At 50.5% G+C, this 24,884-nt stretch overlaps 7 protein-coding genes across 7 annotated transcripts; 2 read left to right on the top strand and 5 right to left on the bottom strand.

The window, feature by feature from the left end:
- Positions 1-173: 173 nt before the first annotated feature.
- Positions 174-1,025, bottom strand: Z518_00366 (uncharacterized protein; the record flags this gene model as incomplete). The annotated part of the gene is made up of 1 exon (XM_013420969.1): positions 174-1,025. The coding sequence occupies one exon, from the start codon at positions 1,023-1,025 to the stop codon at positions 174-176; it is 852 nt and encodes a 283-aa protein (XP_013276423.1).
- A 551-nt stretch (positions 1,026-1,576) lies between these two features.
- Z518_00367 (uncharacterized protein) lies at positions 1,577-3,973 on the bottom strand (the record flags this gene model as incomplete). Its single annotated transcript, XM_013420970.1, has 1 exon — positions 1,577-3,973. The coding sequence occupies one exon, from the start codon at positions 3,971-3,973 to the stop codon at positions 1,577-1,579; it is 2,397 nt and encodes a 798-aa protein (XP_013276424.1).
- A 3,198-nt stretch (positions 3,974-7,171) lies between these two features.
- Z518_00368 (uncharacterized protein) lies at positions 7,172-7,513 on the bottom strand (the record flags this gene model as incomplete). Its single annotated transcript, XM_013420971.1, has 2 exons — positions 7,172-7,328; positions 7,383-7,513. 2 exons carry the CDS (start codon positions 7,511-7,513, stop codon positions 7,172-7,174), a joined length of 288 nt encoding a protein of 95 aa, XP_013276425.1.
- A 1,298-nt stretch (positions 7,514-8,811) lies between these two features.
- On the bottom strand, positions 8,812-10,402 carry Z518_00369 (uncharacterized protein; the record flags this gene model as incomplete). Its single annotated transcript, XM_013420972.1, has 3 exons — positions 8,812-9,116; positions 9,167-9,450; positions 9,501-10,402. 3 exons carry the CDS (start codon positions 10,400-10,402, stop codon positions 8,812-8,814), a joined length of 1,491 nt encoding a protein of 496 aa, XP_013276426.1.
- Positions 10,403-15,149: 4,747 nt separating this feature from the next.
- Positions 15,150-15,812, top strand: Z518_00370 (uncharacterized protein; the record flags this gene model as incomplete). The annotated part of the gene is made up of 3 exons (XM_013420973.1): positions 15,150-15,233; positions 15,335-15,397; positions 15,423-15,812. 3 exons carry the CDS (start codon positions 15,150-15,152, stop codon positions 15,810-15,812), a joined length of 537 nt encoding a protein of 178 aa, XP_013276427.1.
- Positions 15,813-17,562: 1,750 nt separating this feature from the next.
- Positions 17,563-19,224, top strand: Z518_00371 (uncharacterized protein; the record flags this gene model as incomplete). Its single annotated transcript, XM_013420974.1, has 1 exon — positions 17,563-19,224. The coding sequence occupies one exon, from the start codon at positions 17,563-17,565 to the stop codon at positions 19,222-19,224; it is 1,662 nt and encodes a 553-aa protein (XP_013276428.1).
- Positions 19,225-19,813: 589 nt separating this feature from the next.
- Z518_00372 (uncharacterized protein) lies at positions 19,814-21,448 on the bottom strand (the record flags this gene model as incomplete). Its single annotated transcript, XM_013420975.1, has 1 exon — positions 19,814-21,448. The coding sequence occupies one exon, from the start codon at positions 21,446-21,448 to the stop codon at positions 19,814-19,816; it is 1,635 nt and encodes a 544-aa protein (XP_013276429.1).
- Positions 21,449-24,884: the final 3,436 nt, after the last annotated feature.

Consider the following 24,884-nt stretch of genomic DNA (forward strand, 5'->3'; position numbering starts at 1 on the left):
CAGCCAGTGCCGTTTTCCCTTTTTTCATCTGTTCGTTTCCCACCATCTCAACGTTGTCCCATTTTTTATACAGCATCTTGTGATTGTGCTTCATCCTCTTGCGAAGTGGTTCCCCGCCATCCTGGTCAAGTTGGACCTGATTGTTTTTCGAGTTTGGAGTTGAAGAAAGAGGACTATTCGGTATTTGTTGACTCGGGGGATTGTGAAGCTTGACCATGATAGCCAGGGTCATGGTCCTGGATCAATGAGGTTTCAACGCTTGATTTCGCTTCATTGGTGTCGATCGAGTGCAATGACGACTCGAGGTTAGAGCATCGGCCATTGGCGTTGTCGAATGAAGATCGGCTATTGGTCTCATCTGGCGATGTGTCTTCCCTACTCCCGTCTTCTCCCGCTCCAGAATCGGCACCTTCATCTTCGGCTCGACTAATCGAACCTCCAAGTTTAATCTTCTTGGGTGCCATAGTCTCTGGTGATTCATCCTCGGATTCGTCCTGGATCGCAGACATATTTCGCTTGATGGAGGTTGAGAACGTTGGGGTCTGTTCGATCTCACTTTGAGAAGCTTCGATGGACGGCACAGTGGTCGATTGGGTTGGCAGATTCTCCGGCTCGGGAGCTTGAGATCGTTCAAGGCGACCGGTCCTACGCAATTCGACCATATCTTGAAGCAAACCTTCCAGTTCTTCTACTGTAGCCATTCCGTCTTCCACTCGAACCTTCAAATTGTCCAGTCGGGCCGCCCTGCGAGGGATACGTTCGTAGGCACCGAGAACGTCTTCGTACACTTCTAGAGATCGCTCAAACATGAATTGGATGCTTTCTCGATCTTGATTGGCGATAGCTTGAAGGCCTGAGGCTGTTGTTGTCATGATTTCGACTCGTTCATTGATGGTATCGATCCGCGACTGAAGTTGGGCCGCTTCATTTTTCAACTCTGCAGCCTGAAGGAGAAGGGCATCGGCTTGGGCGAATGTCGCTTGTGGAGTAGTGGATAAAGTCATATTGATGAGGAATTCTGGCATCGTGGAACCCATAGCGGATCCCGAAGCGTCAAGAATGGACCTACGGCCTGGATTGTAATGTAGGATGGTTGCAATGAGGGATAGGAGAAAGCGCGATTGTGAGAGTGAAACGATCACGATAAAAGAGAGTGAAATATCTGGCTGGACAGTACTTTGTTTCACTCGCCAGCGGAGAGTAAAATTCACGACGTTGTTTTTTCCAGGCCGAAACCATATCAAAAGTATGATATGCCATACCTCCGTCTCAGAGGAGCCCCGTGTTCCAGTCCAGGATGGACAAGGAGCTCTCATGATTCTGGATTACTTGCTAATTTTTACCACCGATTAATTTTGCCCCTTGTCCGGTCTGCCTTGATTCTACTGAAAATCAAGCCCTCAATCCCAGCAGAAACTCTTTGGTTTTTGTACAGCTGTCTGTCCAGCCTCGCATACTCAGCCTTCACTCAACGAGCTGGTATCAACCTTGAACTCCCCAATATCGTGGAGATATTCTGGATCTGAAATCGTTTGTGTTAGCCCTTTTTTTTTTTTTTTATTCTCTCAAGTGTGTATCATCGAGACTGACCCGTTTTCTCTGCCACAATAGATTTCTGTGTTCGCGTAATCATACCCATGAGTTCGCTAGTTACCTCGTGTAGTTGCAGCCTCACCGTCTCGTTCCTCTTGGCTGCACCCTGGATAGCCTGAATGGCTACATGATATCGACTGGTCTCATTCACCAGCATCATGTTGAAAGGGGTGGTGGTGGATCCCTCTTCCTTGTAGCCGGCCATACTTACTCTCTGCATATTCGGCCGGCCGAACAATAAACCTTTTAGCTCGTTCGCATATCCATGGTAATTGAAGTGAATCGGTACATCCGAGGTGAAGAGGGCGTCGAACGCCTCATCCGTCAGCGCATGCGGGTGGCTAGAGAATGCCCCGAGGATCATCAGGTCAGTCACATTGACCACCCGAACACGGAGGTAAGGCATCTTCTTCCTCAGCAAGCCTACCGCAGCGATCACCTCGAAGGTCAACTCGGCACCAATGCCCACGAGGACGACGTCTGGGTCCCGTCCACCTGCCGTGGATGCAAATTTCCAAACGGAGGCACCGGCACGGCAATGGCTCTCCGCCTCATCAGCCGAGAGAAAAACAGCAGATGGTTGCTTGGATCCGACCATGAGGTTCACATAGTTCTTGGATTCCAGGCAGTGTGCCATTGTGGAAAGGAAAGTGTTGGCGTCGGGAGGAAGATACACCCGGGCAGCGTCGGGCTTGAGATTCAGAACTGCTCCGATGAAACTCGGATTCTGATGGGAGAAGCCATTGTGTTCCTGCCGTGTCCACGTGGATGTTTCGAGATAGTTGATGCTCCCGATATCCTGGCGCCAGGTCAATTCCCGTGCCATCTTGCCGAACTTGGCAAACTGCACCATCATCGTGTGGATGATGCCGAGGAAGGCCTCGTAGCTGGGGAACAGACCCACTCGCCCTGTGAGTGTATATCCTTGCAGCCACCCCTGACATTGGTGCTCCGAAAGAGTTTCAATGAGACGGCCACCTCGCGCGGGGGAGAATTGGTCCCACTGAAAGTTGCGATGGGTGGAATCGAGCACCGCGTTCAAATTGTTCGATTCAAATTCGTCGGGAGAGAAGATTCGGAATGTTTTAGGATTGTCCTGGACCACTTGCTCCAGTAACTTGCCCACTCTCTTCATCGAGCTGTCCAAGCTTCCTTTGGGGACGGCAAACATACGCCAGTCGATGGGGTGGAGACCTTGATATGCGTCGAAGGCTTCCTTTTTCTGGCCCAGACGCCGTTTCGGGTCCGGGGGAATGATAGATTTGATCTCATCAATGACATCACCATTTTCTTGGAAGAGTTCTCGCGGTTTGTACGACTCCAGCCATTCCTGAAGCATTTTCAGCTCCTCCGGGTCGGTCTTCGCCGCTGCCAAGGGAACCTGATGTGCCTTGTATGAGCCCTCGACAATCTGACCGTGAACGTTCTTCGGCCCTGACCATCCTTTGGGAGTTCGCAGAATCAACACCGGCCACCGAGGCTTCATCATGGGCTTTCCACTCCGGGCCGCGGCCTGAATCTTTTGGATTTCAGTCAGAGCCCATTCCATCGAATTAGACAGGTCCGCATCAATGTGGTCCAGGTCGTCCACCACCCTGGGCTGATATCCGTAACCGGTGAACAGCACCGCCATTTCTTTGTCGTCCATGCATCCATAAATGGTTCTCTCGCTGATCTTGAAACCATTCGCATGTACGATAGGTAATACGGCACCCGACTCTGCTGGGTCGATGTACTTGTAACCATGCCACGCGGTCGCGGTCGGGCCGGTCTCGCACTCACCGTCGCCCACGATACAAGTCACGATCAAATCCGGATGATCCATGACTGCGCCGAAGGAAACGCTCAGTGCATACCCCAGCTCGCCCCCTTCGTGGATTGCTCCAGGAGTTTCAGCATTGATGTGACTGGGGAACCCGCCCGTCGTGCTGAATCGAGAGATAAGATGGTGGAGACCTTGGGCGTCTTGAGAGCAGTGAGGGTAGAACCTGGCCAGGGCGCCTTCCACCCAGAGATTGGCGAGGATAGCGGGTGCGCCATGGCCCGGACCAACGACATAAAGCATGTCCAGGTCATGTTTCTGGACGAGAAGATTTAGGTGTGAATAGACCAAGGTCAGACCCGGACAAGTTCCCCAGTGACCAAGCAACCTAGGCTTGATATCCTCGAATCGGAGATCTCTTTCTAGAAGGACATTGTCCTGTAGAAAGATCATGGCAGCGGCAATGTAATTGGCCGCGCGTCGATATTTGAGCATAACCTCACGTGTGTCATCGGCCAATGTTGGCTTGTCGAGTTTGACCAGCAAATCTGACACATAGTCGGGAACATTTGACGGTGGAGGTTGAGGATTAGGTCGACCGATCGCTTCTCCTGGCATGACGGAGGAAGCACTGTAGGATTCGACTGGGAGGACGGCGGGTGGATGACAAAGGAAAACGGGTCACTGTCGGCCGCGAATGTCATAAGGTGATGCCTACACAGTCAGTTAGATGTTCTGCAACAGGAAGATTTACGAGGGGCATTAAAAGATATCGTGGTCGAGCCATGACTGAGGTTGTCTCATCATCACCTCAGCAGAAGAACCAGTATTGCGACACTATGATGTCGATAGAACCAGGGGTTTCGGTAAACTGATGCAATGAAACTGGAGACTGAAGTTCAACTGTATCCAATCACTGGTCACCGCGAATGGAGGAAGCTTTCGCCATCATAACTGAGGGCATCGACGTCAGGGCAATCCCTGTTGTCACAGACGGGTGCCATTGTAATAGTGCGGGTTTGCCGTTTCTTCCAAATACAAAAAGGGTTTCACGATAACGTCAGCGAACGGTGCCGCGCATGGACGACACCCGCTGAGACTGTCGTGATCGATAGGTGTAGTAGAATTACTACGACGGACAAATTGACTCGGTAGGTGGTGCAGAATATCATGCTCTCGATCAACGCAGGCAGCTCATTGCTGAAGGAAAAACTCTGTTCATTGGGGGAAGACAGTTAGAGCCGCGGTACCCCAATAAAATACGCTTGAGGCCCCCCAAACGACAACTTCCGCTTTAACTAAGCATCCACTTCCCCTCCCCGCAGCCCCGATTACTGCAAGCCTCATTAGGAGAATGCTGAGTAACATTTCAGCAGCCAGATTTCAGTTCACTACTGATCGCAAGGCCCCCGTATATCTGAGAATGAAGGCGCCGCAATCATTGGCCCTGGCCTTCTCCTCCCTTGGACCCTTCTGAACCCGGAGGCAAGTTCTTGATTCCACAGTCTCATTCGCCCACAAATTGAATCCGATCATGAAAATCGGGGATCCAAAGGCCTCTTTCTCATCACCTCACCCTTCCACTTGGCTGATTGTTGCGGTGCCCGGATCTTTCCGTTGCGCGTCTTTGTCCTAATATCTGACGCATCCAGACTTCAAGATAAGACAGATCAGCCTCAATCCGCTTGCCCTCTTGTAGTTGCTTGTTGAGAGCTTCCTCCTCCCTCCCCTTAGCCTTGTCCCTCTCCCTCTGCTCTGTACCCTCTGCCGCCAACCGATCGACCCGGTCGATTTCGGCCTCATTCAAATCACCCAGAGTGATTTCCTCGTTCTTCCACGCTCGTACAAGCGCTCTATCAGCTAAACGTTGGGCGGACTTTTCCTTCGTTTCGCACCGGTCCTTTTCTAGCTCCGCTTGTTCTTCCGCATTCGTCTCCTCCTACAAGACATGTCCACCCTTCAACGTACGGGAGAGAGAAAAGGCTCTAATTGCTTTTGGTGCCATTGGACTTTTACTTGGATCATGCGACGTGATGAATCAATCAAGCCGATTAGTCTGCCAGGTACAGTTCTTTTGCTTCTCGTCTGCGAACTGAGATAGCTCGACGGCGCCGGGCAAGGATAAGTCTCAAATCCGGTTGCGGCAAACTGGGTGTGGACAAGACCTTCCAACAATGGACTGTGCGTGTTAAGGCCACAATAATCGATATTGTCGAGACTCCACGGAGACATACGTGCCTTAAATAGTGTTGAACTTTGGGCTTTTTCTCCGCCTTGTGAAGAGTCTACAGCACGAAGGCGAACTTGCATTCAACAAGTTTGATTTAGGCATTGACATTAGCGACCGAGAACCGTACATCTGAAAGGGTTATCATGGCTAGTATCTCCATCCTGGACATTTTGTAACCGCAAGTCAATTGCATTCGAACATGTTTGCCCATTATCTTTAGAGCGTTCGGACCGTTTTGTCCTGAACCATCCTTAGAGTGTCATCGACAAGGCTGCAGTCCATCGTTGGCTCCATTTATCGGCGAGTATGCAGATCCTGTATATAGCAATAGGACTTCGCCGTCTTTCTCCGTTGAACGGTTGAACAGTAGCAAGTGCCCCTTTAGTGGGAAATGGGTTATCACTTCTATGTAAGATATAGAGGTCAACCAAACATGTATAAATACCCGAAACCTGGCCGGACCAGTTGCTAGATAAATAGAGCATTCAATACATATTCTCTTGGCATACTCGGTTCGACATTCTCCAATGCAAGAGAACATATCAAGGTGTGGGAGTTGAGGGTTGCTTGTTCAATGACATGGCATCCGATAGAGTAAGGAACCATTTCAAAGCCGGGTGGAGAATCGTCAGTCATGATTTCGACCAGGTCATTTCCTGCGAGGACAGAGGTGTGACCAAGAAACGGAATTGGACCGTCTTCTAGAAGGTTGAAATACACCTCGGGACAGATGGTACGATCGTGGCAATGAGAATCGAGTCGAAGTTGCAGAATTAGTTCATAAATTGAGGATCTGGCTGGACGAGGCGAAGACGATCCATGGCGACTGTGGCAACACCAATGTCTCATCCGTACACACAAATTGGATGATCAAACATCACCTCACGTTCTCCATAGACAAGAGGCTGACCCAACCCACCCTCAACTCACCCTTCTCACAGGCTGGCTCATCCTGCGTCGAGAGGTTACCTTCGACCATGATGGCGGTCTTTCGTTCGAGACGAACTGGGGACCCGAAGAGTAGTCAACCAATTGTGGGTCGTCGAGACAGTGTTCTCCAGGATGATGCACGCCAGAGATTTTCCTCGTGCAGCGGCCGGCGTGGAGGACCGTAACCCCAGAGATATTTAAGAAGGTATGGCCAAAGTGTGCGAGGGAAAAGGAGATCATGGGCCATTCCACGTCCGTGGAATGCGGTCTTCCGTCGAAGGCAATGAAAATGGACCGCCCCGATTACTGAACGATTCGAGTTTCTGTCCTGACTTCAACAGGCGCCCGCTAAGGTTATTTGTTAGTGACATACTCTGATCGGAAGCTGGACCATCGAAGACCTACCGCCATGTGTGTGGCAATAATTCAACGATGCTTGCGTCGGACAGAAATACCACTCCGTAACCAAAGCCCGCGATGGTTGAACCGACAGCAAGTCCTAGTGTTTGTGGTGTGGTGCAGGCCACAATCTAATCGACGTTAGAAGTTATTCATCCACTGAGTATGGAAGGTAGTAGAAGGGGTAGACTTACACAACCCACAAGACAAATGACTTCACTAGGCCATGATGGTTTAACGGCAACCGAAGATGTCACTTAATTTGCCAGCGATTGAAAAGGAGACTGACGAAGCAATCGACCACCCCAAAAAGATCCAAGCAATATTTCGCGTATCATCCAGTTGCGTGCCCACGGGGACGAGGATCGCTGAGATGAGGAATAGCCTGCGAGAGACGTAGGAGAGAGCCAAGAACTGTTTCAACGCCAGAGTCAGTAGGTCTTCGAAAGTTATGGATTGATCACATACCGTGACGGCCTGAAGGGTTTTAAGGGCAGTCGTTCTGCCTTCTTTGGATTGTCCTCTAGCGCTGCGCGGTGAGGATCGTCGAAATCCAGTGGCGCATGGTCGACGTGTTCGACACGGGCATGTTCAGTCATCTTGTTCAATTCACCAATTGCAATGTTGAGCTCGGTGCGTGGGGCTTCTTCTGCTGTCTGCTTGATGAGCTTTCTGCCCAAAGAAGATACCTTCTAGAGCGAGGATGACTACATGTCCAGACGTTTCTGCATCGAAATGTCTTAATGTATCACCTCAGTGACACCTCGTATTCTACCAGGTCCTCTACACCATTCGGGGGCCCTGCAGCCCTCCCGTAAAGGTTCGCAGGGACGTTTCGAAAGAGACCTAATGTAGGCAAGGAAACAGGAAGCCGCCGCCCTCGATGTCCGTCTCAAGGAGCCGAAGGCATTCACAGGACCCACATTGGACGTTGCCAGACCAACACAGATAGGCTGAAACGGCTGTACGGTTTCCAGTCACAACGCTCATCCAAGCAAGGTCCTCCTTAAAGTGGTTGAACAAGCTGTGTGCTGCTGTGTGAACAATGAAGATATCAACATGGGACATACTACACGAAGCAAGCTTGAGTAGCTTCTTGTGTCGTAGATCGAAAACCAATTGCCCCATCCCCGGTTACCTACGCCCGCAAGCAGATGACATTACTCCCCCAACCAACGGCCCAAGATTTGTTGCCGACATATCTACCGGCATACTGATGCTCAGCAGGACGGTGATCAAGCTGAAATATTTATCAACGAGCTTCACAAAGTGTGCCCTGTAGTAGCAAGCAAGGACGATCGTCTTTTCGCTCGGCGTCGGACTTGCGGGTCGTGTAGCTTCGGCATTCCAAGAACTGACGAATTCAAATCGTCGTTGGCTCGTTCCATAATAAAACTTTGGCCAACTAATCCACATTTTCGAAGCAGGGAGCGGCTGGTCGTAAAGCAGCCTGATAGTGTCGTCCGGCCGTCGGATAGGCGGGATGACTTTGCATGGCAGATCAACAAACGCTGGCCTATGCTTGGGCTTTCACGAAGCCGCCACGGAAGAAAGGAACGTGTATGGCCTTGTTGCGCGCAGTCTAAGGTCCAGTCGTCGAGGAAGTATATTGAATAATGGAAAAGCCCGCATTCAGCACCCGAAAACGAACCGTTAAAGGCGACGGAGGGAGGCCTGTTGACAGAAAGTTCAGGAAACGGTTGTTTTTTTGGAGCTCTGTTGGTAGGGTATGGTGCGGTCAGTAAAAAGGAGTCGCAAAGACCGTGCAAGCGCTGTGGCATTCAGAGTCCCAAAAGTTCCATCAATGCCTACACGATCAATGGCACCTGCGGAACCCATCATGTGAAGAAATATAACTCGCGCAACCGTACATGGATACGGAGCTTCTTGTTCCCAATCACGCGGTTTGAGAGAACGCCTGTAACAGATAACTGACAATCTCCATATTCTCCGTATCCATGCTCCGCAGCTTCTCAGTATTGAATAGGCCACGAGCCTCGGCTTCCACGAAGATGCATGCAAGCTGGCAGAATTCCGGACCAGCATCCCTCATGAATCCTAGCTTCTTCCATTCTTCGACCGGCAGATTGCTCATTTGCAATTCCCATATTCTCATCCAACGGTCCAGGGCTCGCATAAATGCGGGATACATAATCTTTCCTGTACCATTCGCACGTGAGGCATGAATGGCACAATGAAGACCTAGTTGCTGATGTGAGATAGTGAAATCGAATAGGAGAGAGTGGTTGTACCGCAGAGAACAAAGAAGAAATTCATGGGGGAGAGATCGGCTAGGTTCGACTGTCCTGCAAGGCCCTCTCGGCCTTCCAGGAGTTGGGATGAATTTGTTGAGATAGCCTGCGTACTGAACCTCATTTCTTGCTTGGCGTATTGCTCGCATGCAGCACTCGTGGTGGCAGAAAAGCACCTTTCACTGCACATCGGGTTCCCTGCCATTTCTGAGATGGCCAGTCTCGGATAATGCTCGTGAAACATGGCAAAATTGCATTCGATACCAAATATGAGGTAGGCGAGCCTCGATACACCGTGAGAATCCCAACGTGAAAGCTTCGAAGATGTACTCACCGTATTCTCGACTCCTTTGCCACAAATCCGTGCCAGTCAAAATCAATACAATCTCTTTGTTCACGATCCAGATATTCATTCTTACTGTCGAAAAGTTTCAATCTGCGAGCCGCCTGGATTACCTCATTGTATCGTGCATTCCTCACTCGCCGTCGGGATATAACATTGTTGCCACACATTTGCAGGAGGACCATTAAGTATGCGGCTTGGAGCGGCTCCAGTGACGAGGAAGAGGCTAATGAGGAAGGTGGCTCGTCCCGCAAAAGTTCTCTGAATTGAGGGTGATTGAAAGCGTATTCTTCGGCAATATCATAGTAAGCTTGAGCCAGGGAAGGGTAAATCTCGGAAGAGTATGCCTCTCCGATCAGAAAGACGGCTAGTAATAGCGGGGGGTGACCGTTGGTCAACACGAAGGTCGGGCGATGCAAAATCGGGCAATGAGGACTCCAACGATCAAAGTAGAGCTCTGTAAACTCTACCATGTTGTCGTGGGTGAAAAGAGACTTAAAGGTCTCTTCATCGAAGAAGAGCGCACCTGGAAGTTTTCGGCATTGCGACCGATGTATAGCTGTGAGATCGAGCACGACCTGCGCCATCCTTGCTTGGAGGTGGTTGTGGTCCAACGCATCAGCGTGATGAAGCGAGTTTCGAGCTAAAATGATTTCGTTCCACCACTGCTCCTCGGAATTTCCAAGCAAAGATGAGATCCCATAAACCGGGGTCGATTCGCCAGGCCATACATCGTCCACTGTGCCTTCGTCTACAGAATCGTCCAACCGATCGCCCGGCGTACCGACGGCGTCATCATGGTCGGAGAAGTGATCGCTCAGGTCTTGGACGCTTTTGTAGCAGGCTGAGAGGGAATTGGTGGCAGGATTGGTGTAATTAAGGAGGAAAGGCATCGCGGTCTTTGCACTTCGGGTGCTCGGATCGGACGGGGAACGTTTGGAGAATCGTTCTGCTCGTACAGAATGCCTTACCGCCGGGTTGTCGAATAATGCAGCCGCATCCTTGCGCACAACCACTTTCTCACGATCTCGGTAGGTACATTCCGAATTTCTCCTGAGACATCGAGTACACGGTAACTTCTCGTCGCAAGCTACTTTAGCTACCGCACATGATTCACATGCTTTCCTCTTCCGACCACGAGCCCCTGGACTGGGATTTGGATTCGAACCCTTCTCCCGACAGGATTCCGAATGACGGTGAGCTACATCTCTTAAACGTGCCTATATTAGACGCGAAACAAGTCATAGGTTGGTGTGAGGCTCACCTTCTCGCAAACTGTCGAGGGCAAAAAGCGCACGAGAATGTGGGTCCAGTGGTATCTATGTAGATTGAGCATGATTGTCATGGCCCTGAGCGACGATACCTACGAAGTTTTTCATGGCGGCGCAGGTGACTGCTATTGGAATATGTCCTTTGACATTGTTGGCATTGGTAGACAGGGGGCATTGTGAACTGAACCCAAGAGTCCGGGCGAAGCTGAAGAGGGTGTGTCCGGTGAAATTAGGAAGGTTCTGGAAAGTTTAACCCACAGAAGAAAACGCGGGGCTCCAGGTCTCTTATGTATCGCCGGGCCAAAATTAAATCTCCGCCAATGAGACTGCGTGGCCAACAGTCAAGCAGCCTGACTGATAGTTTCAGTCAGGCCAACGGACTTCTCAGTCAGGCAGGCAAACAAGCCGTCGACAGTTGAATAGTCAGGCTGAAGGCCTTTGCCTGAGGCCGGACGTCAGGCAAGAGTAGATATGCTTAGTAAGTGAGAGTAGCCAATCAGATATCTAGCAACGCAATTCCCTAGACTATCATGCTATAGCTAATCAGCGCGCCCCGCTTCACCTTTAACGCGAAGCATTTAGAACCACTCGGCAACATCAATCTCTAACTTCTAAAAGATTAAGCAAGTCTTCTGTAAGGCAGGCGGTTTATATATACGCAACAAAAAAAAAAAAAATTAAGAAAATAAAAGGCCCCCCTCCTAGAGTCCATCTCTAACGAACTTATAGATGGGGCGCCGCAGCCAGTGAAAGCTTCAGCCACACAAGTTCAACTGAAGAAGAGTTTGAATCAGTGACCTCCTAACGGTATGAACAAGACGACATCATCAACAATCACTGGCTGGAGCATTACGTTACCCATCTAGGGCACCTAGAAACTCAATGGAGCTAGGCCGGACAACCCTCTTACCTTACCTATGGCTAAACACTAGTAAGGCCCCTCAATTCTATCGGTTCGACTGCAAGCCGAGTGTTTTACCACTCGGTTACGTCCTTGATAGGTCAACCACGATTTGGTGTCAATTTTGAAGCAGTTTTGGCATTATAAAATATAAACTTGAATTTTTTTTTTTTTATTTTTCAATTTTGAAATCGCCGGGTTAGGGCTTGGCGTTGTGCGGCGACGCCAAGAGCGACGAGCCGGCCAATCACGTAAGCATATGTCTTGGCGTTATCACGTAACTGTTTTCCTTGGATTCCCTCGTCGCCCATCGGATCCAGTATATGGACCACTCAACCCCCAACGGATTAACTATTTTCCTGGGTCACGTGCTCCACCGGGCCCCGCCCTCCCAACTCGATATAATCCATGGATTGGATCCGATGAAATCCCCCTCTCGTCGCCCATCGGATCCAGTCTATGGACCACTCGACATTTAACTGATTAACCATTTTCCGGGATCACGTGCCTTCCCGCACCCTACTCGATAGATATCGATATCCTCGATATCGAGATGATCCACGCATCGGATCCAGTCTGTGGACCACCTAGAGAAGCTCTACTAGTCACGCTCGAGATGGTTCGTAACCGAGCGTTAACGGACGAGCCTCGATGTCGACGTGGTCCATGGATTGGATCCGATGAAAGACCACCGCCAATCCGTGGACCATGTGGCCGGGGGGCATCTTACTCGATAGGGGTCGACATCCTGATATCGAGAAGATCCACGGATCGGATCCAGTCTGTGGACTACCCAGAGAAGCTCTACTAATCACACTCGAGATGGTTCGTAACCGAGCGTGAACGGACAAGCCTTGACGTCGAGATAATCCACTGATAGTCCTCATCTCTCTTCATCCTGGGCCCCTGCATTTCTGCCCTGTCTCACATGATCAGCCGGCGCCCTGTATTCTCAGGCCTCCTTCCAGTTCGCCCTTCCGCGGCCCTCCGACCCTGGGGAAAAACTGTTGAACGGTTGGACAGCAGCAAGAGCCCCTTTATCGGGAATAGGGGTTATCACTCCTATGTAGAATATAAGGGTAGGAATAGGAGAAGAAAAGGGGTCAACCAAACGTGTATAAATATCAGCAACCTGGTAAGACTAGTTGCTAAAGAGCAGAGCATTTAATTCATGTTCTCTTGGCGCTTCTGTTGTCCTGAATAAGCTCTTAAGTGAACCCTCGGCAAGGATGGTACTTCCGTTGCCCCGAACAAGCCCTTAGAGAACCTCTGGGAAAGTGATGGCATTTCCGTTGTTCTGTATGCTGTACAACGGCGTAGCACATAGCCCGACCCGCCATTAGCCGTTGCCAGTCCCACAATGTGTCCCCCCAATCCTGCCATAACCCTTGCAATCTCTCTACTCAACGTTCTCCCAGAAGTAATCAACCCAGGTCGCGAGATCCGCGACATTAAAGACGAAGTCGCCTTCTGGTGGTACAGCGGCTCGAAGGAAGATTTTGTCAAATTCGAGAATCAGAGGCGCTCCAGCAACGTTATAGGCTGAGGCAGTGCCTGGCTGAACGGTGACAATTGGCTGACCGATGGTATTCGACTGAGCAGTAGGACCTAGTTGTGGAGTGGGATTTTGGGTGATAGTAAGCTCTTGGACTTTTGTCGGAATTGGAGCATTGGGATTTGGGTGGCTTCTGGTAGCTGGCCTATATGCGGTAGGCGGAGAAGGGCACCACTTTTCGACCATCAGCGTCTTCTGTGCTCGCTTAATTGAGATGACGATGACAATCTTGACATCTCCTCCATAGTTGACAATCCACCATTCTGCGTCATGTCTTAGACGAGTAAGTCTTTCAGAGAGTCCAGACTCAAAAACAATGGTTGGCCAGTCAGATTTCTTTTTTCGGGCCGGGAAGGGGCAGAATCCCGTATCACCCTCTTTAGAGGAATTAGGGAGTTTGTATGTTGTCCCGCCAACAGGACATAGGCAGCCTTCTGGGAGGCCCATTCTGACAGATGCGTGAATAAGTTTCAGGGCTAGTGTGAGGTGCGCAACTTCATGTTCCTTTGAGGGCATCAGCTTGATAACTAATAGATTGTTATCCGCGTAATGACTCATCCGAGTATGCTTCCCTATGTTGGCGCGCTGATGGTCAATCTTTTCAAGTTGGCCTTTTGTAACACCCATGAAAACAAGGTACTGCTGATTCGTGTGGCCGTCCATCAACGCAGCGGACTGCAAGTTGACACGTTCTTTTAGGTCTCGGATCCCTTTGTACGTATACATACGAGCGTCTTCCAATCCCTCTAAGGGCGATAACTTCGGTGGTGAACTCTCCACTGTCGTAGTCTCTTTTGATGTAGTTGAGCTTGAGGATGACCTTGACATGGGTGTATATGTAGGTGCCTCATCGCTGGGTCCACAGATTGTATTCATGTTGAGGTTCGAAGGGCGGAAGGCGCAATGTCGAAGGAGTAGAAAATGCTGGTAGAAGAATTAGGTAGGGAAAAGTTGTTGATGAATCGGGAGTGTACTGAGGCGAGGGTGGATGCACTGAGGTAGAAGAGATTATGAACTGTATGGAGAGAAGATTGACTGATTGATTGATCTCAAAGCACACGAGGGTATAAGTTGCCTCAGGTGTCACTATAGAGTGATAATGCCAAGCCAGTCACGGTGACAACGCCAAGCCAGCATTGCCTATTCTGGCCAACAATGAACGCTTAAGTAGCCCTTCAGTAGAGAGAAGCAATAGGTGAAAGCGGATGTATAGGTGTCACTCTCTCGAGGCTGTTAGACTTGATGTTGTGATATGTGGCGACGCCAAGGCTTGTAAAGACCTTCGGAAGCGTTGTACGCTTCGTACATGCTTCGAAAGTATATAGTCTGACGGTCCCCTGGAACCCCTTCGAAGTCCTCCGTAAAATCACAGCGTGCCAGCCAAGCACTCACGTAAGAATGAAGACGCTTGCAATGAGGGAAGAGTTGGCATTTAGGGGAGAAGAACTCCAAAAGCGGCGGCAGATTTCCCTGCAACCTGCGTTGTGTTGTAATATAAAGCCCGCTGAGCCCTTGGGTTGTAAGTCGACGGTCCTATTGTTTGTGAGATATCCCCTTCGCGCTATATTGTCATACGAGATGGATCATTCTATAATTTGCTTTCTTCGGACAAGCGCCTCAATGCCCCCCTTCCGCGATGATTTCAGCCTTATCCCACGGCTTATTATAGTTACATTGGCAACCGCTTTCATTCTGCTCGTGGTCGACTTCATCCGAGTTTTACGCCTACGTCGTCGACTACCTCCAGGTCCTTTTCCTTTACCAATAGTGGGGAATCATCTCATCATACCAAAGGTCAAGCCATGGATCGCCTTTGAAGAATGGAGCAAATACTACAATGATCCACTTTTCACAATCTGGCTCGAAGGCGACCGATCATTGTTGCCGATGATGCTTGGTCCGCTTCAGAGCTCATGGAGAAACGAGCCAATATCTATTCCTCTCGACCGGAGATCGTCATCATGGGTGATATGTTCAACTGGACTGTGAATAATCAGGTATGCCAGGTCTACGGGGACCGATGGAGGACATACCGGAGGCTTACAGTACGAGTGATTCTCCTATATTGCCCTCCGCCTCTCCGTTAACATCTTTGCAGCATTCAGTCGTGGGCTCTCAAGCGATCCGCACCTATCGCGACATTCAAGCCGCAGAATCTAAAGTCATGACGTGGAACATATTAATAGATCCTGCGGATTATGTCTTTCATCTCGAAAGCGTGCTCCGTGGCCTCCATCTTTGGCTGGGGACGTCGTATCGTGAGGAAAAACGATTACGTGGCCAAGCAAGCGCTCGAAGTGATGGCCAATGCGGTCGACGTTATCATCCCCGGCCCATACTGGATGGAGTCTCTACCATTCTTGACCAAGTTACCCAAGTGGCTTTACCCCCTGCCACGAGCCATCCAAGACCAAGCCAGTCTGCTCTCACGCTACTTCTATGCTCTATCTCTTGAAGGATCTGAAGGGAAAGAAGGCAGCTTTTCTATGCGACTCATCGAAGAACAAAATTCCAACGGTCTATCCAACGAGGAGGTGGCAAGCTTGACCTCGAACTTGATCGGGGGGCGGCGTTGATACAACGAGCAGCACTATCATATCGTACATTCTGGCCATGTGCGTGTTTCCTGAGGCCCAGAAAAGGGCACAAAAAGAATTGGATGAGGTGGTTGGCCATGATCGGAGTCCTGATTGGTCGGATGAAGCTTCCTGTTGAACTTCGTGAATTGAAAAGAGTGCTCTGGCTCTCCTCATGAATGGAGGATAGAGCCCATCTATATATCTATCTAACGAGCGTACGTCACCATTGTTGCCTGTCAATGGTGATACAGCCTATTGAGCGAGTGTTGCAATATATCCTAGTCTGTTGTAAATGATTGGCTAGCATTTGTTCAATGCTATTGTCCAACACTTCCCTTCCATACGTTGGCGCCATTATCAAAGAGACGCTGCGTTGGCGCTCCGTTACGATTCTTGGAGGTATTCCACACGCTCCGATTCGGGATGATGTATATAATGGCTATCTTATTCCTGCTGGTACGAACATCACCGGAAACCTCTGGGTCATCCATCGCCATCCTCGCGAATTTCCCCTTCCAGACAAGTTCGAACCTGAGAGATATTTGGGAGGGCTCCACTTTTAGTATCCCAACGCTCGCGGGCACCATGCCCTTGGCTGGGGTCGGAGGCAGTGTAGCGGGCAGCCATTGGCAGAGGCCAGCCTGGCCATTTCTATTGCCAGACTTCTTTGGGCATTCGATATCAAGCCTGGCTTGGACGATCAGGTAAGAATCTGACCTTGGAACGATTGATATCCGTCCTTAGTAACGTATTTTGCGACACAGGGTCGTGAAGTCAAACTGGACATCTTCGCCTACACAGATGGGGAGATGAAGCTCACTTTGGCTGATGTGTCTTAATGAGACGAATACTGTTCTGGCTTTGTGGCCATGAATTGTCGGCAAACGCGAGATGTACCAGGATAGAGCGGCCTCGGAAGAGCCATTCATACCGAGCGTGGTCCAAGACTGCATATTGAGATTGGGGAAAGATATCTCGAGATTCACTCTTTGATCAAAGTGTGCTTTTGAACACTAGTCCTATGCAAGATAGCATCTTTCGCTCTTGTCAATCATTCTCCAGCAACGTAGCATCGAGACAAACCTGTTGTATTTTGACTACTTTCCGCCGTGAATGTTTCATCGACAGTCCTGCTTACAGCTATAATGCAATCGTCACTACATATAGCATTACTGCTCTCACGAACAATTGTTGTAACGATTGTACTGTCCTTCACCACTCTACGAGCACAGGATTAGACGCGACGTTTGAAACTCGCCATCATGTGGGTGACCCACATAATTTTCCGAGAAACTTTGGAGTAGACGGATTTATGGTCACTATTGACGCCACCAGTACCCACATGGAACCTTTGCCACCTCAGCGACCGCATTTCAAGAAGATCCCACCTCCGAGACAACTAAGTACTCGCATCCATCAGCCCCATTGAAATTTGGACTAGCTCCCCATGCTCCAAGCTCCTGACTGAGACGCCCCGCTCTCCACCTCTGCTATTGTCACTGGCATGGACAACACCGACCCCAACCCTTCGGGCTGCAAAGGGTTCCCAGTCTGAAAGGCCGATCGGTAGCTCAAAGGTCTGCTGGCGTTATTCACTACCGTCACATGAGAGATTGCTAGCCGATCTCAGGAAACATATAAGCGAGGAATTACTTCACCTCCCACAAAACCAGTTTCAAATTTTGAAAAATCCCGAAACGGGACATTTCACTAATATTAGACGCGGTCGTACGCTCCGATTAACGGCATGACGGATCCAACTAATGCCATGTCCCAACATTTCGATGGAGTTCTCGTCGTTGGTGCCGGTCCATCAGGCCTCATACTTACCTATGAACTCCTGCGCCGTCGGGTGCCGGTACGTCTGGTGGAAAAGCGCAAAGGACCTTCTCATACAGCCCGTGCGATGACGGTGCACGCCCGTTCGATGGAGATGTTCGACCATATGAGCATTGGCCACCGATTAAAGGAGGTTTGCCTCGAATGTCCAGGAAACAGATATCATTTCCCGGGCATGCCTGACGAGCAGTGTCCCAAGACTGACTATAGAGTTCTGCCGACGAGATATCCATTCTACTACAAGATCAGCCAAAACGACTTTGAGCAAGTATTGAGGGAACATCTGTTTGCGACACATGGAATGGCCCCGGAGTACCAGACCGAAGTTGTAGCACTGTCGAGTCCGGCAGACATCGAGATGGGTGGGAGGGTTAGGGCTACCATCAAGTTGCCCAACGGTGATTTCGAGGACACGACATATCCCTGGGTTGTCGGATGCGACGGCGTCAAGAGCTTCGTGCGTGATGTTGCCGGTATTGCATTCAAGGGAGATGTCGTCGCCGCCATGGCCATGATGGACGTGCCTCTGACGGGCGTGAACTTTGACGATCGATGGATGAACTACTATTTCACCAAGGACTTGTTCATGAACGTGACACGTATGCCTGGTGGAGTGTGGAGAATCTACATGAGCGAGCCCACAGGGGAGTACGTCTACAGGGACGACAAAAAGCAATCGTTCCAGGAGGTCGCCGATCAGATCGGCATCGGGTTCAAGCTAGGAGAACCGGAATGGGCGACTTCATGGGAGATCAGGAACAACATTGCCAGTCATTATCGCGAGGGCCGCTTGATCATCTGTGGAGACGCCAGTCACGTCCATTCCCCATCTGGGGGACAAGGGATGAACGGCTGCATGCAGGATGCCTTCAATCTTGGCTGGAAGCTGGCCGCCGTCTGGAAACGTCAAGCAAAAGCGGAGATTCTTGATACTTATGAAAGAGAAAGAAAGCCCATCGGGGAGCAGATCAGTCGTGGTGCAATGGCAACTCATCATATTGTGATGGGGTTTGGCGAAGAGCCCGAGAAGCGTTATCCTTTAACGCAGGGGCCGAACTGGGAAGAGAATACGATCAGGCTGGTATCAGGCCTCTCACACAACTACTGCGAAGTGGTTCGTGTTCCCGTTTTGCTTCGTCCTCCCAAAGGGCCGAGAGCAGGCGAGAGAGCCCCTGATGCGCTTCTCATAAAGTCTCCTCAGCGACATCTCTATGACATTTTCCGCAGGCCACAATTTACCCTCCTCATTGTTCCCAGCATGTCACGGAAACATGAACAGTTGGTACAAGCCGTGGCCATCCGAGACACGCTCAACGCACGATTCCCTGGACACGTATGTGTGCACCTCATCTCCGACAAACGTGAAGTAGAGTTTGATTTTGATCGTCAATCCAAGGACGAAACAGGCCAGTTTCTGGATATGTACGAGATTGACCGCAATGATGATGATGGAAGGTTGGTGTTGGTGAGACCAGACCTTTATGTTGGAATGTCATGCTGGATGACTGAATGGGAAGCCGTATCGGACTATCTCGAGCAGTGGTATATACCAGTTGCGGCCAATGGGTGATAACCCTTATCCCAGTGACGGAGTCAAGACCCTCACAGGATGATAGTTAAGAACGTTATTCCAGCCGCTCATCACTTCTTGACATAGGTTGGCCTGGCCTAGGCTTGAAAAAATGCGATTTGCTGCATTAATCTTCGCTGCCTCTGATAGTCTAGAGCTGTTTTGTATGGCTCTCTTTTCCGGTACGGAGATCGACTTCTAAGCGCGCGGGAATATATGCGGAGCAATTCTTCGTCATCTACATTGCAATTATTCAGGGTGGTGGTGTAGCTGGACAATGGTCGATCGTTGTATCCAACATTCCACAATCGATGGCCTCAACGAATCGAATATTAAGCCTGCGAGAACATCTCAAGCCTTCCGAACACTAGAACGAAGTTGCTTGGGCCAAGATAGACCGCGGCCCGAAAATTGAACCAAAGCACGTCAAATTCAAGTATCCAACGAGAAACGTGCCCGTTTTCAAGGATTTGAACCTCTCCATCAGGCCAGTCGTCCACGGCTGATTCGATCATCTTTGCTATTGACCAACCTGACTTCATTGCATGCAACCGATTGCCTCCAAGCGCACCTCATGCCATCCCACATATCAAGGCGAGCATGGCAGAGTGAGCTTCGAGATTCCATTCCCATGCTGGACGGTATGTGTCACGGCCTTCAGTTCTTTCGCTTGAGTTCGGATCACCCCCGTCCCCGGATTCCGCGCCATCAGGGGAAAGGAGCCGCCAGCGACTATCACTCTGATGCACGTGTTCTTCTTGAATACGTGCGCCCGATCCACAAACGTGAGCGAAAACTCGCCTCCCTGCCGCTCCACCCCGTCCAGCGCTTGCCAATTCTCCGTGAGATTGTGTGACACGCCGTCGGCGTCGACCTCACTCAGGCGAATCCAGAGATCAGCATACGGGACGTCGGTCGAGTGTGCGAGCTGCACGATGGGCTTGCCCATTACTTCCACATCCTCATTCAGTGGTGCGCTCGTATAGACAAGGACATCGGACCTCGATGCGTAAACACTGTCGTCCACCCGTCCACCGCGGGCTATCCGGGGTCCACCCACTGTCGGTGTGGGATTGTGGGGGTCATAGGTGAAAGACGCAGGCGGTGAGTCGGCGGCCGGGGGCTGCGCGCCAATCGTCTTGTCGCCGTGGAGGTAAAAGGTGCGCTCTTCGGTGGCTGGCGGCCAGGACGGCAAGGAGCGCCATTCTTCGGCGCCCGTGACGAATACCTTGACCGAAAGTGGGCGGTGATCCTTTTTCCGGCCGACGACGTACTCGTCCAGGAAGTCGAAGACTTCTGGCATCGCATTCGATCCACAGGCTTCGATGTGCGTCCATGATCCGACGGTGAGGTAGACCTTGATGCCACGGTCGCGCGCGTGAGCGTACGCTGCCAGGGTCTGGACGGTCAAAGTGTCGTACCACCCACTTCGCAGGAGCAAGGGGACGTTGACGAGATCCAGGGCTGCGCGGTGCTTGCACCGAGCCCAGAAAGGGTCATCGACGTTCGGAGTAGTCATGAACTCCAACACGTACGGTGCCTTCCCGTCGAAGAAGCGCTCCGTCGCGTCGAAGAGGGGCGTAGCCTCGATGACGGACTTCAGCTTCCTGGGGTCGAGTATGCTCGAGACTCCGCCGCCATTGATCTCGTCCTGCCTTGCAACTATGTAGGACCAAGAGATGCGGTCCATGCGATACACCCCGTTGGCCCAGACAAGCAGGGAATGGTCGTACACGCTGCACAGGTTCACCGACGCGATAAGGTCCTCGGGCGGATCTCGCAGCAACGCCCACTGCACGTAGCCCAGGTAGCTCGGCCCGAATGTGACGAACTTGCCCGGGTACCACGGCTGCTCGCGCATCCACTTGACGACGGCCTGTGAGTCTGCCTGTTCGGTCATAGCCGCTACAAAGGTCCCTTCAGAGCCGGCCGTGCCGCGACAGCTGACGAAGAGGACCATATATCCACGGGCAGCGAAACACTTCGCGTTAAGGAGGGCCATCACACCTTTGCGGCCATACGGACCGAGGACGTAGATGAGCCCGTGGGGCTTGCCATCTGCCGGAAGATCGGGCTGGTAGAAGTCGGCGGCCAACTGGATACCGTCCGGCATCAGAATGCGCTTCTCGAATACCGTGTAGGTGTTTTCTTCGGAGGGCAGGATCTTGGCCAGGTTCGCTGTTGTGTGAGCTTCCGACCCCTCAAGTGACTCTGTAGACGCCATAGCTGAGAGCGAAAATGGGTCGAATCGTAGGACACAACGTTTGGTAGCTTGGAAAGGGAAGAGTGTGCCTCAATGCAGTTGTGGCTGAAGTGATGTCTCCTTTCTTGGCGCCGTAGTCCTTCTATAGGTTAGGAAGAACGGTCATGCTGAGGTAACGTACCCACGATTTTAGATCCCGCAAACAGTATAACCTCACACTTTCGACTCTCTAGATCAGTTCAGGCTCCTTAGATGCGCTGGGGGGCCGAGGTTATAGACGTTTTCGTAAGCGGAATAACCTTTGCTGATGCGCTTCCCCGCGGGGTGCGATGTGAGTGTGAGTCATAATTCCTTTTTCGACACCAGGGAATGAAGCGAACTCTGGTAATTCTATGACTCTGTCTAGACCACGATAGACAGTCGACCGTCATACGTTTTCGCGAAGTAATGAAGGCCAAATCTGATCTGTTTTCTTGTTGCACTCTTCTACAGTACTGTGATACTGGAGACTGTAGAGTCGAGATAAGAGACATGAAGGAATGCGTTGTTATATCTAACAAGAGAGCAAGACTGAATAAGTGCCGGTTACGGCAGTGCCAAGCCAACTCCCTTACGTAACAATGCCAAGAAAACATGTCACGTAATTGGCCAACACCACCCCCTATACACCACACCGAAAAATAAAAAATAACCCCAAATGGCCCCCTCTTATAATCCATCTCTGACGAACTCATAAATGGGGCGCCGCAGCCAGTGAAAGCTTCAGCCACACAAGTTCAACCATAGGAGAGTTTGAATCAGTGACCCTCCCAACGATCAACAAGACGACATCATCAACAATCACTGGGTGGAGCATTACGTTACCCATCCACTGTGGTATCAGGGGTAATTTTCGTTAGTACATTTTGGCGTCTTGGCGTCACTATGGTTAACCTCTTTTCCATTCCTCTGTGGATATATTACCAAATGGCGGCTCTATCCACACTGAACGAGCTGCTACCAGCTTTAGAGGACCTTATTGCTCTTACTCCACAAACTCCATCAACTCTACGAACTCCACCGTCGGAGGAGAAAAAGAAACTCGGCCCACGACTCAGAAGGAAGATATACGAAATTTTGGAATAGCGAAATGCAAAAAGTCACGTGTGCGCAGGGACCCTTGTCAATACCCATGTCGGTGGCGTCGTACTAACGAAAATTACCCTTGATACCACAGTAGGGCACCTAGAAAGCTCAATGGAGTCTAGGCCGGACAACCCTCTTACCTACACCTATGATCAAACACTAGTGAGGCCCCTCAATTCTATCGGTTCGACTGCAAGCCGAGTGTTTGTTTTACCACTTGGTTACGTCCTTGATAGGTCAACCACGATTTGGTGTCAATTTTGAAGCAGTTTTTGGCGGAATAAAATATGAACCTGAATTTTTGGGAATGCGCCTCCGATTTAGGCGGCCCCGCCCCTTAGGTATGGTCGCAGGCTGGGCGCGCCGCCGCTTTTGACATCCCCTTCCCATCCCAACCCTCGGGATTCCTTGGGTTGCCAAATTGGCCAAAAGGAGCAAGTTGAAGTTGTTGTGTTGTTCACGTTTGGTGTAACTCTCATTGCAGGCCTAGCGCATCTTCCTCGACGCGTCGCGAAGGACATAACTGGGCTCCTAATTGGCTAGTATTCCCTGTTCAAGAAAATTTTAAGAATATTTAAGCAGTGCTTTAGTGCCGGTCTAGCGGCCCTTAGCGCCACTTCCAGCGCGCTACACATGACTTTGGCGCAACGCTAGTAAGACTAGCTGCTACTAGTGGTGGATAGTGCGCCGAAAGGCTTGTTAGTATAATTTACGGCGAAAATATGAAAACGTAGAATATGGACATTTTGGGGGTTTTTGTTACTACCTTGACATAGATTTCAGCCAAGAACCCAACCCTGGGTTACGAAAATTCCGGTTATCACAGTACAGTAGAAAAAGCTCCGCTAACGCTATGCTTTAATGAGTAGCGACTTTTCCGACCAATCAGCAACCGGTGGAGTCACGTGAACAAAATTTATTCCTATGAACAACAATGGCCGTTTTATAGGCGCACTCGGCGCCTTGGCCAAGATCACACCCGTTTGGCAAAAAATTGTCAAAATTTTTGATTGGCCGGCGCTTGGCAACCGCTGTCTGATGCTGAGACAAACATCTTCCACCATTCCTTCCCTATCCTTTCTTTTCATTCTAATCAGCCCTTGGGAAGAGAAACAGGAACTGCAAACATTAAGAATGTCATCCACCACCAGTGTCTCCACGTCGAGCCAATGGTACGACCGCTACCGCAGATGCGAGGACGGCCACTCCCACGAAGGAAAGCTTGAATTGATCACCTGGACATCCACGGCTGGTGGTGACCACATGGGATGGGGCAATTGCCTAGCTTCCGAATCTGACGCACTGAAAGAAAATTCGAGAAGGAATTCAACTCCAACGAGGAGAAGATGTACGACTACTGGCCACAGGGGTTCCGGTGGACCTGTTGCGGAACGGAGGGAGATCAGCGATTCGGATGTGACCACCATGGAAACGGAAGCACGCCATGTAGCTGCGACTTTTGCCAGGTTAGTATTTTTATGCGTCCGAGATTGAGCGCTTGTTCGACAGGGAATAGAGGGCATTCGCTTAATATTAGAAACAGATGGGCAAACCAATTCCGGACTCCATCCATAGAAAGCGGACCGAATCTGCTGCGGGAAAGGGGCTGAGACTCTCCAGAGGTCCGGACCCAAGAAGCTTCAATAGGACTCAGGGCAGTATCGCGGAGATGATGCGCTCGTCCTTGGGGATGCCTTAAAGTCTTGGCTATTGAAATGGTTAGCTGTCTAGATGCTTCTTCTAGCAGATGCATCGAGGGGGATCACGCAGAAGGTGCGAGCCACAAAAGGGCCCTATCAGCAATGTGACGTGCCGAGCAAGAGATAAGCGCACAATCGATTTAATATTATATACATCTGTACACATTAAGAAGCTGGCAATACAACGCCCGCTTTCCATTTCGCATGCACGGTGTCCATGAAGAATCAGGAACGAGCTTTGCGCTGTCCTCTTGGCTGCTGAGTATTGATGTGAAGATCACTCTATTCGATCTCGATTCCAATGAATGTACGCTTGATATGATCGAAGAGCAGGCGGGTGAGACGGGTTCGGAGTGTCTTAACGACCCTCACGTCGGGTGAGACATCCTTGAAATTGAGTTGCGAAAGAACGAGTCTTTCGAAGCATTACGTTTAGGGATAGAGTAGTTGATCTCCTCAAATTTGCGATTTTCAATAAGGGGGTAGTAAGGTTCTGTCAGGGCGGAGACGCACTATGGAGCCGGAATGAAGGTCTGACAATGATGTTGCTATCCAATACGCTATAAGGTACAAGACGAGAGACGAAGAGCGTGAAAGCAGTGCAAGGCTATCCTAGATGCTTGTAGCCCTGT

Source organism: Rhinocladiella mackenziei (assembly GCF_000835555.1).
Source record: "Rhinocladiella mackenziei CBS 650.93 unplaced genomic scaffold supercont1.1, whole genome shotgun sequence".
Classification (NCBI taxonomy): Eukaryota; Fungi; Ascomycota; class Eurotiomycetes; order Chaetothyriales; family Herpotrichiellaceae; genus Rhinocladiella; species Rhinocladiella mackenziei.